General features: G+C 46.7%; 1 protein-coding gene across 3 annotated transcripts in view; it reads left to right on the forward strand.

The window, feature by feature from the left end:
* The first annotated feature begins 3237 nt into the window (after window positions 1-3237).
* LOC117443872 (protein NLRC3-like) overlaps window positions 3238-16861 on the forward strand; it is a 31662-nt gene continuing 18038 nt past the window's right edge. For 2 of the 3 annotated variants that reach the window (XM_034079681.1, XM_034079683.1), the window contains exons 1-6: window positions 3238-3295; window positions 5165-5299; window positions 7170-7304; window positions 9407-9535; window positions 13790-13833; window positions 13967-15779. In XM_034079681.1, coding sequence (XP_033935572.1) covers window positions 3246-3295; window positions 5165-5299; window positions 7170-7304; window positions 9407-9535; window positions 13790-13833; window positions 13967-15779 — 2306 coding nt within the window. In that variant the 5' untranslated portion in view covers window positions 3238-3245. The remainder of the gene's footprint in view (window positions 3296-5164; window positions 5300-7169; window positions 7305-9406; window positions 9536-13789; window positions 13834-13966; window positions 15780-16861) is intronic. The other variant, XM_034079684.1, reaches the window with a different exon arrangement.

Genomic DNA, 16861 nt, shown 5'->3' on the forward strand with positions numbered 1-16861 from the left:
CCATCAGTAACACACTACGCCGCCAGGGACTCAAACCCTGCAGTGCCAGACGTGTCCCCCTGCTTAAGCCAGGACACGTCCAGGCCCGTCTGAAGTCTGCTAGAGAGCATCAGAGGATCCAGAAGAGGATTGGGAGAATGTCATCTGGTCAGATGAAACGAAAATAGAACTTTTTGGGTAAAAACTCAACTAGACGTGTTTGGAGGAGAAAGAATGCTGAGTTGCCTCCAAAGAAACACCTGCTGTGAAACATGGGGCTGGGACCATCAGGCTGTGGGGCTTCCTGCAAAGGGACCAGGACGACTGATCCGTGTGAAGGAAAGGATGAATGGGGCCATGTATCGTGAGATTTTGAGTGACAACCTCCTTCCATCAGCAAGGGCACTGAAGATGAAACGTGGCTGGGTCTTTCAGCATGACAATGATCCCAAACACACCGCCCGGGCAACGAAGGAGTGGCTTCGTAAGAAGCATTTCAAGGTCCTGGAGTGGCCTAGCCAGTCTCCAGATCTCAACCCCATAGAAAATCCTTGGAGGGAGTTGAAAGTCCGTGTTGCCCAGCGACAGCCCCAAAGCATCACTGCTCTAGAGGAGGTCTGCATGGAGGAACGGGCCAACGTACCAGCAACAGTGAACACCTTGTGGAGACTACAGAACACCTTTGACCTCTGTCATTGCCAACAAAGGGTATATAACTAAGTATTGAGGTGAACTTTTGTTATTGACCAAATACTTATTTTCCTCCATCATTTGCAAATAATTCTTTAAAAATCCTACCATGTGATTTTCCTGGATTCTTCCCCCATGCTGTCTCTCATAGTTGAAGTGTACCTAGGATGAAACTTACAGGCCTCTCTGTCTTTTAAGTGGGAGAACTTGCACAGTTGGTGGCTGACTAAATACTTGTTTGCCCCACTGTATATGATCATTGTATCTGCATGCCCCCGGACCCCCCTAGACGACGGGAGGTTCCACCCACAAATAAAAACAGGTTTACATGGATAGCAGACTAGATCAGTTTGCACACTCATCATATACACTACACATTTTCTTGGATTTTTTTTAACACCATAGTCCCTAATTTGTTTGTAGAAAGGCAGGAAATTGAATTAAATCGTGTGTGTGTGTGTGTGTGTGTGTGTCTTTCAGACTGGAGAAGATGAGTGATTTAAAGGATTGAGGAAGAGGAAACATCTTCAGTCTTCAGCTGTCTGTCTCTGAAGAGTGACCATTCTATGCCGGAAGCTGTATACTTCAGGAATGAACCTGGACCCTCGGACACAAAGTAAGAGTTTCTGCTGTAAACTGACCTGAAGAGGATTCAGCTTTTAGACAACCTGATTTAAGGATATTTCAATATACAATTACAGTGGGGCAAAAAAGTATTTAGTCAGCCACCAATTGTGCAAGTTCTCCCACTTAAAAAGATGAGGCCTGTAATGTTCCTCCAGGTACACTTCAACTATGAGACAGGGGGGGGAAAGAATCCAGGAAGTCACTTTGTAGGATTTGTAATGAATGAATTGGTAAAATAAGTATTTGGTCTCCTCCAAACAAACAAGATGTCTGGCTCTCACAGACCTGTACCTTCTTCTCTCAGAGCCTCCTCTGTCCTCCACTCGTTAACTGTATTCATGGCACCTGTTTGAACTCGTTATCAGTATAAAAGACACCTGTCCACGACCTCAAACAGTCACACTCCAAACTCCACTATGGCCAAGACCAAAGAGCTGTCAAAGGGCACCAGAAACAACATGTAGACCTGCACCAGGCTGGGAAGACTGCATCTGCAACAGGTAAGCAGCTTGGTGTGAAGAAATCAACTGTGGGAGCAAGTATTAGAAAATGGAAGACATACAAGACCACTGATAATCTCCCTCCATCTGGGGCTCCACGTAAGACCTCACCCCGTGGGGTCAAAGTGATCACAAGACCGGTGAGCAAAGATCCAGAACCACACGGGGGACCGAGTCCATGACCTGCAGAGAGCTGGGACCAAAGTAACAAAGGCTACCATCAGTAACACACTACGCCGCCAGGGACTCAAACCCTGCAGTGCCAGACGTGTCCCCTGCTGAAGCCAGGACATGTCCAGGCCCGTCTGAAGTCTGCTAGAGAGCATCAGAGGATCCAGAAGAGGATTGGGAGAATGTCATCTGGTCAGATGAAACCAAAATAGACCTTTTTGGTAAAAACTCAACTAGACGTGTTTGGAGGAGAAAGCATGCTGAGTTGCCTCCAAAGACCACCTGCTGTGAAACATGGGGCTGGGACCATCAGGCTTTGGGGCTTCCTGCAAAGGGACCAGGACGACTGATCCGTGTGAAGGAAAGAATGAATGGGGCCATGTATCGTGAGATTTTGAGTGACAACCTCCTTCCATCAGCAAGGGCACTGAAGATGAAACGTGGCTGGGTCTTTCAGCATGACAATGATCCCAAACACACCGCCCGGGCAACGAAGGAGTGGCTTCGTAAGAAGCATTTCAAGGTCCTGGAGTGGCCTAGCCAGTCTCCAGATCTCAACCCCATAGAAAATCTTTGGAGGGAGTTGAAAGTCCGTGTTGCCCAGCGACAGCCCCAAAGCATCACTGCTCTAGAGGAGGTCTGCATGGAGGAACGGGCCAACGTACCAGCAACAGTGAACACCTTGTGGAGACTTACAGAAAAACGTTTGACCTCTGTCATTGCCAACAAAGGGTATATAACTAAGTATTGAGGTGAACTTTTGTTATTGACCAAATACTTATTTTCCTCCATCATTTGCAAATAAATTCTTTTAAAAATCCTACAATGTGATTTCCTGGATTCTTCCCCCGTTCTGTCTCTCAGAGTTGAAGTGTACCTAGGATGAAACTTACAGGCCTCTCATCTTTATAAGTGGGAGAACTTGCACAGTTGGTGGCTGACTAAATACTTGTTTGCCCCACTGTATATGATCATTGTATCTGCATGCCCCCGGAACCCCCCTAGACGACGGGAGGTCCACCCACAAATAAAACAGGTTTACATGGATAGCAGACTAGATCAGTTTGCACACTCATCATATACACTACACATTTTTCTGGATTTTTTTAACACCATAGTCCCTAATTTGTTTGTAGAAAGGCAGGAAATGGAATTAAATCGTGTGTGTGTGTTGTGTGTGGTGTGTCTTTCAGACTGGAGAAGATGAGTGATTTAAAGGATGAGGAAGAGAGAAACATCTTCAGTCTTCAGCTGTCTGTCTCTGAGAGTGACCATTCTATGCCGGAAGCTGTATACTTCAGGAATGAACCTGGACCCTCGGACACAAAGTAAGAGTTTCTGCTGTAAACTGACCTGAAGAGGATTCAGCTTTTAGACAACCTGATTTAAGGATATTTCAATATACAATTACAGTGGGGCAAAAAAGTATTTAGTCAGCCACCAATTGTGCAAGTTCTCCCACTTAAAAAGATGAGGCCTGTAATGTTCCTCCAGGTACACTTCAACTATGAGACAGGACGGGGGAAAGAATCCAGGAAGTCACTTTGTAGGATTTGTAATGAATGAATTGGTAAAATAAGTATTTGGTCTCCTCCAAACAAACAAGATGTCTGGCTCTCACAGCCCTGTACCTTCTTCTCTCAGAGCCTCCTCTGTCCTCCACTCGTTAACTGTATTCATGGCACCTGTTTGAACTCGTTATCAGTATAAAAGACACCTGTCCACGACCTCAAACAGTCACACTCCAAACTCCACTATGGCCAAGACCAAAGAGCTGTCAAAGGGCACCAGAAACAACATGTAGACCTGCACCAGGCTGGGAAGACTGCATCTGCAACAGGTAAGCAGCTTGGTGTGAAGAAATCAACTGTGGGAGCAAGTATTAGAAAATGGAAGACATACAAGACCACTGATAATCTCCCTCCATCTGGGGCTCCACGCGAGACCTCCCCCCGTGGGGTCAACGTGATCACAAGACCGGTGAGCAAAGATCCAGAACCACACGGGGGGACCGAGTCCATGACCTGCAGAGAGCTGGGACCAAAGTAACAAAGGCTACCATCAGTAACACACTACGCCGCCAGGGACTCAAACCCTGCAGTGCCAGACGTGTCCCCCTGCTTAAGCCAGGACACGTCCAGGCCCGTCTGAAGTCTGCTAGAGAGCATCAGAGGATCCAGAAGAGGATTGGGAGAATGTCATCTGGTCAGATGAAACCAAAATAGAACTTTTTGGTAAAAACTCAACTAGACGTGTTTGGAGGAGAAAGAATGCTGAGTTGCCTCCAAAGAACACCTGCTGTGAAACATGGGGCTGGGACCATCAGGCTGTGGGGCTTCCTGCAAAGGGACCAGGACGACTGATCCGTGGAGAGGAAAGAATGAATGGGGCCATGTATCGTGAGATTTTGAGTGACAACCTTCTTCCATCAGCAAGGGCACTGAAGATGAAACGTGGCTGGGTCTTTCAGCATGACAATGATCCCAAACACACCGCCCGGGCAACGAAGGAGTGGCTTCGTAAGAAGCATTTCAAGGTCCTGGAGTGGCCTAGCCAGTCTCCAGATCTCAACCCCATAGAAAATCTTTGGAGGGAGTTGAAAGTCCGTGTTGCCCAGCGACAGCCCCAAAGCATCACTGCTCTAGAGGAGATCTGCATGGAGGAACGGGCCAACGTACCAGCAACAGTGAACACCTTGTGGAGACTTACAGAAAACGTTTGACCTCTGTCATTGCCAACAAAGGGTATATAACTAAGTATTGAGGTGAACTTTTGTTATTGACCAAATACTTATTTTCCTCCATCATTTGCAAATAAATTCTTTAAAAATCCTACAATGTGATTTCCTGGATTCTTCCCCCGTTCTGTCTCTCAGAGTTGAAGTGTACCTAGGATGAAACTTACAGGCCTCTCATCTTTATAAGTGGGAGAACTTGCACAGTTGGTGGCTGACTAAATACTTGTTTGCCCCACTGTATATGATCATTGTATCTGCATGCCCCCGGACCCCCCTAGACGACGGGAGGTCCACCCACAAATAAAACGGGTTTACATGCATAGCAGACTAGATCAGTTTGCACACTCATCATATACACTACACATTTTTCTTGGATTTTTTAACACCATAGTCCCTAATTTGTTTGTAGAAAGGCAGGAAATGGAATTAAATCGTGTGTGTGTGTGTGTGTGTCTTTCAGACTGGAGAAGATGAGTGATTTAAAGGATGAGGAAGAGGAAACATCTTCAGTCTTCAGCTGTCTGTCTCTGAAGAGTGACCATTCTATGCCGGAAGCTGTATACTTCAGGAATGAACCTGGACCCTCGGACACAAAGTAAGAGTTTCTGCTGTAAACTGACCTGAAGAGGATTCAGCTTTTAGACAACCTGATTTAAGGATATTTCAATATACAATTACAGTGGGGCAAAAAAGTATTTAGTCAGCCACCAATTGTGCAAGTTCTCCCACTTAAAAAGATGAGGCCTGTAATGTTCCTCCAGGTACACTTCAACTATGAGACAGGACGGGGGAAAGAATCCAGGAAGTCACTTTGTAGGATTTGTAATGAATGAATTGGTAAATAAGTATTTGGTCTCCTCCAAACAAACAAGATGTCTGGCTCTCACAGACCTGTACCTTCTTCTCTCAGAGCCTCCTCTGTCCTCCACTCGTTAACTGTATTCATGGCACCTGTTTGAACTCGTTATCAGTATAAAAGACACCTGTCCACGACCTCAAACATTCACACTCCAAACTCCACTATGGCCAAGAAAAGAGAGCTGTCAAAGGACTCCAGAAACACAATGTAGACCTGCACCAGGCTGGGAAGACTGCATCTGCAACAGGTAAGCAGCTCGGTGAGAAGAAATCAACTGGGAGCAATTATTAGAAAATGGAAGACATACAAGACCACTGATAATCTCCCTCCATCTGGGGCTCCACGCAAGACCTCACCCCGTGGGGTCAACGTGATCACAAGACCGGTGAGCAAAGATCCAGAACCACACGGGGGGACCGAGTCCATGACCTGCAGAGAGCTGGGACCAAAGTAACAAAGGCTACCATCAGTAACACACTACGCCGCCAGGGACTCAAACCCTGCAGTGCCAGACGTGTCCCCCTGCTTAAGCCAGGACACGTCCAGGCCCGTCTGAAGTCTGCTAGAGAGCATCAGAGGATCCAGAAGAGGATTGGGAGAATGTCATCTGGTCAGATGAAACCAAAATAGAACTTTTTGGTAAAAACTCAACTAGACGTGTTTGGAGGAGAAAGAATGCTGAGTTGCCTCCAAAGAACACCTGCTGTGAAACATGGGGGTGGGACCATCATGCTTTGGGGCTTCCTGCAAAGGGACCAGGACGACTGATCCGTGTGAAGGAAAGGATGAATGGGGCCATGTATCGTGAGATTTTGAGTGACAACCTCCTTCCATCAGCAAGGGCATTGAAGATGAAACGTGGCTGGGTCTTTCAGCATGACAATGATCCCAAACACACCGCCCGGGCAACGAAGGAGTGGCTTCGTAAGAAGCATTTCAAGGTCCTGGAGTGGCCTAGCCAGTCTCCAGATCTCAACCCCATAGAAAATCTTTGGAGGGAGTTGAAAGTCCGTGTTGCCCAGCGACAGCCCCAAAGCATCACTGCTCTAGAGGAGATCTGCATGGAGGAACGGGCCAACGTACCAGCAACAGTGAACACCTTGTGGAGACTTACAGAAAACGTTTGACCTCTGTCATTGCCAACAAAGGGTATATAACTAAGTATTGAGGTGAACTTTTGTTATTGACCAAATACTTATTTTCCTCCATCATTTGCAAATAAATTCTTTAAAAATCCTACAATGTGATTTCCTGGATTCTTCCCCCGTTCTGTCTCTCAGAGTTGAAGTGTACCTAGGATGAAACTTACAGGCCTCTCATCTTTATAAGTGGGAGAACTTGCACAGTTGGTGGCTGACTAAATACTTGTTTGCCCCACTGTATATGATCATTGTATCTGCATGCCCCCGGACCCCCCTAGACGACGGGAGGTCCACCCACAAATAAAACGGGTTTACATGGATAGCAGACTAGATCAGTTTGCACACTCATCATATACACTACACATTTTTCTTGGATTTTTTAACACCATAGTCCCTAATTTGTTTGTAGAAAGGCAGGAAATGGAATTAAATCGTGTGTGTGTGTGTGTGTGTGTGTCTTTCAGACTGGAGAAGATGAGTGATTTAAAGGATGAGGAAGAGGAAACATCTTCAGTCTTCAGCTGTCTGTCTCTGAAGAGTGACCATTCTATGCCGGAAGCTGTATACTTCAGGAATGAACCTGGACCCTCGGACACAAAGTAAGAGTTTCTGCTGTAAACTGACCTGAAGAGGATTCAGCTTTTAGACAACCTGATTTAAGGATATTTCAATATACAATTACAGTGGGGCAAAAAAGTATTTAGTCAGCCACCAATTGTGCAAGTTCTCCCACTTAAAAAGATGAGGCCTGTAATGTTCCTCCAGGTACACTTCAACTATGAGACAGGACGGGGGAAAGAATCCAGGAAGTCACTTTGTAGGATTTGTAATGAATGAATTGGTAAAATAAGTATTTGGTCTCCTCCAAACAAACAAGATGTCTGGCTCTCACAGACCTGTACCTTCTTCTCTCAGAGCCTCCTCTGTCCTCCACTCGTTAACTGTATTCATGGCACCTGTTTGAACTCGTTATCAGTATAAAAGACACCTGTCCACGACCTCAAACATTCACACTCCAAACTCCACTATGGCCAAGAAAAGAGAGCTGTCAAAGGACTCCAGAAACACAATGTAGACCTGCACCAGGCTGGGAAGACTGCATCTGCAACAGGTAAGCAGCTCGGTGAGAAGAAATCAACTGGGAGCAATTATTAGAAAATGGAAGACATACAAGACCACTGATAATCTCCCTCCATCTGGGGCTCCACGCAAGACCTCACCCCGTGGGGTCAACGTGATCACAAGACCGGTGAGCAAAGATCCAGAACCACACGGGGGGACCGAGTCCATGACCTGCAGAGAGCTGGGACCAAAGTAACAAAGGCTACCATCAGTAACACACTACGCCGCCAGGGACTCAAACCCTGCAGTGCCAGACGTGTCCCCCTGCTGAAGCCAGGACATGTCCAGGCCCGTCTGAAGTCTGCTAGAGAGCATCAGAGGATCCAGAAGAGGATTGGGAGAATGTCATCTGGTCAGATGAAACCAAAATAGAACTTTTTGGTAAAAACTCAACTAGACGTGTTTGGAGGAGAAAGAATGCTGAGTTGCCTCCAAAGAACACCTGCTGTGAAACATGGGGGTGGGACCATCATGCTTTGGGGCTTCCTGCAAAGGGACCAGGACGACTGATCCGTGTGAAGGAAAGGATGAATGGGGCCATGTATCGTGAGATTTTGAGTGACAACCTCCTTCCATCAGCAAGGGCATTGAAGATGAAACGTGGCTGGGTCTTTCAGCATGACAATGATCCCAAACACACCGCCCGGGCAACGAAGGAGTGGCTTCGTAAGAAGCATTTCAAGGTCCTGGAGTGGCCTAGCCAGTCTCCAGATCTCAACCCCATAGAACATCTTTGGAGGGAGTTGAAAGTCCGTGTTGCCCAGCGACAGCCCCAAAGCATCACTGCTCTAGAGGAGGTCTGCATGGAGGAACGGGCCAACGTACCAGCAACAGTGAACACCTTGTGGAGACTACAGAACACCTTTGACCTCTGTCATTGCCAACAAAGGGTAGATAACAAAGTATTGAGATGAACTTTTGTTATTGACCAAATACTTATTTTCCACCATCATTTGCAAATAAATTCATTAAAATCCTACAATGTGATTTCCTGGATTCTTCCCCCCCCCCCTGTCTCTCAGAGTTGAAGTGTACCTAGGATGAAACTTACAGGCCTCTCTCATCTTCTGAAGTGGGAGAACTTGCACAATTGGTGGCTGACTAAATACTTGTTTGCCCCACTGTATATGATCATTGTATCTGCATGCCCCCGGACCCCCCTAGACGACGGGAGGTCCACCCAAAAATAAAACAGGTTCACATGGATAGCAGACTAGATCAGTTTGCACACTCATCATATACACTACACATTTTCTTGGATTTTTTAACACCATAGTCCCTAATTTGTTTGTAGAAAGGCAGGAAATTGAATTAAATCGTGTGTGTGTGTGTGTGTGTGTGTGTGTGTGTGTGTGTGTGTGTGTGTGTGTGTGTGTGTGTGTGTGTGTGTGTGTGTGTGTGTGTGTGTGTGTGTGTGTGTGTGTGTGTGTGTGTGTGTGTGTGTGTGTGTGTGTGTGTGTGTGTGTGTGTGTGTGTGTGTGTGTGTGTGTGTGTGTGTGTGTGTGTGTGTGTGTGTGTGTGTGTGTGTGTGTGTGTGTGTGTGTGTGTGTGTGTGTGTGTGTGTGTGTGTGTGTTTCAGACTGGAGAAGATGAGTGCTTCAAAGGATGAGGAAGAGGACACGGTCTCCGGCTGTCTGTCTCTGAAGAGTGACCGGTCTAAAGAATGGTTTGAAGACTTCAGGAATGAACCTGGACCCTCGGACACAAAGTAAGAGTTTCTGCTGTAACCTGACCTGAAGAGGATTCAGCTTTTAGACAACCTAATATATTAAGGATATTTCAATATACAATTATATTATCATTGTATCTGTGGCATGAAATGGTTTTAAACTAAACACTAAATAAATATCATCCAAAACATTATTCACTACTTGGGCATGTTTATGATATGTATTATTAAGATGATCAGTAAGGGATAATGTGCAGCGAGGCGGTCCTTATGGGTAAAAGAACACTGACAGGCGGATCAGGAGCCCGACGCGAAGCTGAGGGATCTAGATCGGCCTGTCGGTGTTCTTTTCCCCATAAGGAACAAGTTGCTGCACATTATCCCGCTTATTACATTATCCCGCTTATTACATTATCCCGCTTATTACTTTATCCCGCTTATTACTTTATCCCGCTTATTACATTATCCCGCTTATTACTTTATCCCGCTTATTACATTATCCCGCTTATTACTTTATCCCGCTTATTACATTATCCCGCTTATTACATTATCCCGCTTATTACTTTATCCCGCTTATTACTTTATCCCGCTTATTACATTATCCCGCATATTACTTTATCCCGCTTATTACTTGATCCCGCTTATTACATTATCCCGCTTATTACATTATCCCGCTTATTACTTATTACATTATCCCGCTTATTACTTTATCCCGCTTATTACATTATCCCGCTTATTACTTTATCCCGCTTATTACATTATCCCGCTTATTACATTATCCCGCTTATTACTTGATCCCGCTTATTACATTATCCCGCTTATTACATTATCCCGCTTATCACACGGCCACATTCTCAACAAAGTAACGTTATGACTTCCAATATTAATTGTAATGCTTTTATAGATTTAGAAATTGTTTTTATTGATTTAAAAAATAGTTGGCTGGTATTGATTTAAATTGACGTGCATCCGCTAAGAAAAATAGTAAGTTGTTACCGTTTGAACTACGTAGCAGCGTTTTTGAGGAGCTTTTTGAATACAGATTTGAAAACATTGTTGCTTGCTTTAAAAAGGAGCACAATTCATGAAAAGTCTCTAGATGTCCCTGCCCTGATGCCAAAGTAACTGGTCACTGAATATGTTTTGCCGTTTAATGTCTATGTCTGGACCGCTGCGTAACAAGGAGGGTTTCTGCCCCGTTACTTCAGTTTGCTTTTCGGCCAAACTGTATACAGTACAATCGACCGGACTTGTTTATGCAGATGTGAGTGTCCTTAACAACGGTCAATAAGTCCTTGACAGCGGTCTGTCTGTACTGGATTAACAACGTGTCACGTGTTCTGAATTGACCAATCAGAATCGAGTATTACATTACATTGCAGTTAGCTGACGCTTTTATCCAAAGCGACTTACAATAAGTGCATTAGACCTAGAAGATACAAACTTGAAGAAAACAGAATCATATAAGTATGAGACGAAGGTAACTTGGTCTCTGTGGACTGACGGCTTCGGGCCTTGTAATTTTGCACATGTGGTTTAGTTTGGGGGTGTTCCCCAAACCCGTTTGTCTATTGCTCCTGATTGTGTTCACCTGGTGCCCTGTGTGTCTCCTCCCCCTCACCTGTGTCTTGTTGGTTTGATTGGTCCGGGTGTGTTTAGGCTCTGTTTCCTGTTTGTAATGTGGTGTGTGAGATCCTTGTGGCTGCTGACAGTGTTCAGGTGGACAGCAGCTGAGGCTGTGAATCAGGTGCCAGTGATGAACAAATGCCCACACCGGGTTGTATTTGGACGTTCTGCCTCCTTGCTTGGTCGGGCCGCTCAACGGTCAGCTTCACAAAGTACATCAGGTTTCATAGAACCAAAACATTTCAAGTGCTACTCAACTGGCTTTAGAGAAGCCAGTCCTTTGTTAGTATATAAGTGCTTTGTTAGTAGTTCTATCCTCGAGGTGGAGTCGAAAGAGATGAGTTTTCAGTCTGGAAGGTGTGTGAGCTTTCTGCTGTCCTGATGTCAATGGGAGCTCGTTCCACCATCTTGGAGCCAGGACAGCAAACCCACGTGCTGGGGTGTACGGTTTAACCATGTCCTGGATGTAGGAAGGTGGGGACTCGAGTCACATGACTTGACTCGAGTCGCATATTTTTTTACTTGAGACTTGCTTGACTAACATTGATAAAAGACTTGACTTGGTATTCATGACTTGAGACTTGACTTCAGCTTGAGATAGATGACTTGAAAAGACATGGCAGCGGCATTGTAAAATGAATCTGAACTTTTTGATCGGTTATGATGATAAACTGAAGCCATTTCTAAATTAACCCAATTAAGTGAGTTTTAAATCGTCCTAATTAGTTTATAAGGAAATTATGAAGAGGTACAAATTAAATGATTTGAAAATGATATATATGTAGGCGCTGACGCTGTTGGCGGTTCTAGTGTTAACAGAAATTTAAATTAAATAAGTTTAATAGAAAATGCCATATATGATTTTCTTACCTGGAATTCTGCCTTTTTGAACAGGCTTTTTGAGTCCTAGTTATTGTCTGCAGTTCTGGGGTTGATATGAATCTAATATGATTGTCATCGGTCTAAATTAGATTTCAAATGATGAACTGTGTATGTAATGAAGATCATAGTGTGGGTTGAATCCATTTTCATAACCGCTGTCTTTTATCTGATTTAAATGTGGTAAATGGGCTTTTTCATCAGAATGTTGTATGACTTGACTTTATTACATTTCATTTAGCTGACGCTTTTATCCAAAGCGATACAATTACCAATTACAGGGACATTCTCCCTGGAGTAACTAAGGGCTAAGTGCCTTGCTCAAGGGCACACTAGTAGTGGTGTTTCTGGCGGGATTTGAACTCACAACCTTCCGATCTTCAACCCACCTCACCATCCATTAGACCACCACTATCCCACTTGAGTTGCTTGACTCTCACCACAGTGACTTGGGACTTGCTTGATACTTGTAGTTCAAGACTTGAGACTTGCTCATGACTTGCACATGTAGGACTTACTCCCACCTCTGATTCGCAGCACGGTACGCAAGCACCAGTGTCTTGAAGTGGATTCTAGCAGTTACCGGAAGCCAGTGGAGGGAGCGGAGGAGCGGCGTGGTGTGGGAACATTCAGGAAGGTTGAAGACCAGACGAGCCGCTGCATTCTGGATGAGCTGCAGAGGTCGGATGGCACATGCAGGCAGACCAGCCAGGAGGGAGCTGCAGTAGTCTAGGTGTGAGATGACGAGAGCCTGGACCAGAACCTGCGTGGCTTTCTGGGTCAGCTGGGGATGCATCCTCCTGATGCTGGAGAGCGTGTATCTGCAGCAGCGGGTTGTAGCAGCGATGCTTGCAGTGAAGGACAGGTTGTTATCTAGGGTCTCACCCAGAGTCCTTGCAGTCTGAGTCGAGGAAACAACAGAGGGGCCGATGTTGATAGTCAGGTCAAGAGAGGGACAATCTTTTCCCGGAAGGAAAAGCAGTTCAGTTTTGTCAAGGTTGAGCTTGAGATGATGAGCAGACATCCACTGAGAGATGTCAGCTAGACAAGCAGAGATGCGAGCGACGACCTGGGTCTCTGAGCGGGGGAAGGACAGGATTCATTGGGTGTCGTCAGCGTAGCAGTGGTATGAAAAACCATGCAGGCTAATGACAGATCCGAGCGAGTTTGTGTACAGGGAGAAGAGGAGAGGACCAAGAACAGAGCCCTGAGGGACCCCTGTAGTTAATTGACAAGGGTCGGATTCCGACCCTCTCCAAGTGACCCTGTAGGTACGGTCTTTGAGGTATGAGGTGAGGAGGGAAAGTGCAGAGCCTGAAACTCCAAGTTCTTGGAGAGCGAAGGAGGATCTGATGGTTCACCGTGTCGAATGCAGCAGACAGGTCCAACAGGATGAGGACAGAGGAGAGGGAGGCTGCTTTAGCCGTGTGCAGTTCCTCAGTGACAGCAAGGAGGGCAGTTTCTGTGGAGTGGCCTGCCTTGAAACCAGACCGGTGGTATTCAACTAAGCCATGTAATAATAATAATAATAATAGTGATAACCTGGTGAGCTGGTTGTGTTTAGCATTAGCAGATATAACAGAGTGTTGTGAGATCACATGTAGAGTCAATGCAAAGACCCAGATCTGTGCCTGGCAACACGGAGGAAGTGAAGATGTGAAGTTCATGTCAACTGCGTATTCGTGCAGCGTGACACATTTCATCTTGAGTGAACGTGACGCTCTGCCCATTGGTGAGAATCAGCTCCACTAATGCAAAGTGCTATAAAGGATGTGTTCATCTCCACAGAGGGAAGAGGAGACGTGCTGCCAGTCAGACCAGAACTGTACGAGGTAAGAGTTTCATTCCTCTTCCTGGTTAATTTGTTTTTGATTAGGTATACTGTTGTAGAGCGTAGACAGTAAGCTGTTTATAAAACATTCTCAGAGCATTTTCCTGATTCTCTCCTCTTTCCTTCTCTTCCAGCAGAACGTGGTCTGCAGGAGGTTCTAGATGAACATCGGCTCAGTCTGAGGAGGAGATGTGAACGTGTGACTGAAGGAACTGATAGAAGTGAAACCCTCCTCAACAGCATCTTCACTGAGCTCTACATCACACGAGGCCAGAGTGAAGAGGTTAATACCCAACACGAGGTGAGGCAGCTGGAGACGGCTTCCAAGAAGAAGACCCTCCATGACACTCCAATCAAGTGCCAGGACATCTTTAAAGCCTCACCTGACCAGCAGACTCCCATCAGAGCGGTCCTGACCAACGGAGTCGCTGGAGTTGGAAAAACCTTCTCGGTGCAGAAGTTCACTCTGGACTGGGCCGAGGGTTTGGGAAACCAGGATGTCAGTCTGCTGATCCCGCTCTCCTTCAGGGAGCTGAACCTGATCAAAGCTGAGCAGTACAGTCTTCTCAGGCTGCTCCATGTCTTCCATCCAACCTTACAGAAGGTCACAGCAGAGCAGCTGGCTGGCTGCAAAGTGCTGCTCATCTTTGACGGCCTGGATGAAAGCAGACTTTCTCTGGACTTCAGAAACAGTGAGGTTGTGTCTGATGTCTCTCAGCAGTCCTCAGTCAACGTGCTGCTGACAAACCTCATCAGGGGGAAGCTGCTTCCCTCGGCTCTCGTCTGGATAACTTCCAGACCTGCAGCGGCCAATCAGATCCCTCCTGAGTGTGTGGACAGGGTGACAGAAGTACGAGGCTTCACTGACGCCCAGAAGGAGGAGTACTTCAGGAGGAGATTTAGTGATGGAGACCTGTCCCGCAGAATCATCTCTCACATCAAGAGCTCCAGGAGCCTCCACATCATGTGTCTGATCCCAGTCTTCTGCTGGATCACTGCTGCAGTTCTGGACCACATGTGGACTACAGACCAGAGAGGAGAGCTGCCCCAGACCCTCACTGACATGTACTCACACTTCCTGCTGGTCCAGACCAAGAGGAAGAAGCAGAAGTATGAAGCGGGACATGAGACGAGTCCACAGCAGCTGACGGAGGCTGACAGGGAGGTTCTTCTGAAGCTGGGGAGGCTGGCCTTTGAACATCTGGAGAAAGGAGACATCATGTTCTACGAAGAAGACCTGCAGCGCTGTGGTCTTGATGCCACCGAGGCCTTGGTGCACTCAGGAGTTTGTACAGAGATCTTCAGAAGAGAGAGTGTGATCTTCCAGAAAACAGTCTACTGCTTTGTTCACCTGAGCATTCAGGAGTTCCTGGCTGCAGTCTACATGTTGCACTGTTACATCAACAGAGACACAGCGGTACTGAAGGACTTCCTGCAGGTATACTGGCCCTATGAGGACAGTAACAACAGAGATCAGGAGTACCCATCCCTGGATGTCTTCCTGAAGGGAGCCATGGAGAAATCCCTCAGAAGTGAAAATGGCCACCTAGACCTGTTTGTCCGCTTCATCCACGGCCTCTCTCTGGAGTCCAACCAGACTCTTTTAGGAGGCCTGCTGGGTCGCACAGACAACCGTCCAGAAACCATCCAGAGCGCCATCAGCAACCTGAAGGAGATGAGAGGTTATAAACACTCTCCTGACAGGAGCATCAACATCTTCCACTGCCTGACGGAGATGAAGGACCTCTCAGTACATCAGGAGATCTCAGAGTTCCTGAAGTCAGAGAACAGATCAAAGGAACTCTCTGAGATCCACTGCTCTGCTCTGGCCGACATGATGCAGATGTCAGAGGAGGTTCTGGATGTGTTGGACCTGAATCAGTACAACACATCATTGGAGGGACGACAGAGACTGCTTCCAGCTGTGAGGAACTGCAGGAAGGCTGTGTAAGTCCAGATGTGATTAACTTTATAAACTAATGTGGATCAGGAGTTTAATTATTCAAATAAACACGATAACATTTTTGCTGTTTAAATACTGAGAGCAACTACTGTGGTAGTCCCGCACAATCAGAGCCCATTGCAGGAGACGCTGGTTGTGCTTGGACACGCTGGGGCAGAATACGAAGGGGTCGTAACAGGTAAACACCACAATTGGCCAAAGGCTGGGTCCAACATGAATCTTAACATGCTGTAGAGCTAGCACCAACACTAGGATCCGATCAACGAGCTGACGCTCTCGGGTTACCGGGAGAGTCGGAAAGTCGAGAGGCTTGTCTGCCCCGGCGTGTTGCGCTGGTCTCACGACAGCCTCACGAGGGGGAGCCACAATGTCTGGCTTCTCCTCGGACACAGCTTCATCTGAAAGCACAATCACTGTCCTCTGTCTCCTGCTATCTGACCGTGGCTGTCCTCTGTCTCCTGCTATCTGACCGTGGCTGTCCTCTGTCTCCTGCTATCTGACCGTGGCTGTCCTCTGTCTCCTGCTATCTGACCGTGGCTGTCCTCTGTCTCCTGCTATCTGACCGTGGCTGTCCTCTGTCTCCTGCTATCTGACCGTGGCTGTCCTCTATCTCCTGCTATCTGACCGTGGCTGTCCTCTGTCTCCTGCTATCTGACCGTGGCTGTCCTCTGTCTCCTGCTATCTGACCGTGGCTGTCCTCTGTCTCCTCCTATCTGACCGTGGCTGTCCTCTGTCTCCTGTGACCGTGGCTGTCCTCTGTCTCCTGCTATCTGTATATTTTGCGCAGTCTATCTCTGCTCACGCTGTTGCGTCAGCGTGTTCTCCTGCGTGTTGGCCATGTGTTGCACTGGAGCACACCGCAAAGACTTCAGCCGAGCACGTACGAACTGCGCATGCGTAAGTGGCAATAACTCTCCTCACCAGCAGGCGGCGGTAGTGTGTATTCGTCATTCAAAACAGGCAACAACCGGAAAACAGAGCAGAAGAACAGACTACGTGTGTGATATAAATAAACAACAGCTATGTGCGTTAGCTTCACCTTAGCATGTGTTCTTTGCAGGTGCTT

Source organism: Pseudochaenichthys georgianus, unplaced genomic scaffold (assembly GCF_902827115.2).
Source record: "Pseudochaenichthys georgianus unplaced genomic scaffold, fPseGeo1.2 scaffold_692_arrow_ctg1, whole genome shotgun sequence".
Lineage (NCBI taxonomy): Eukaryota > Metazoa > Chordata > Actinopteri > Perciformes > Channichthyidae > Pseudochaenichthys > Pseudochaenichthys georgianus.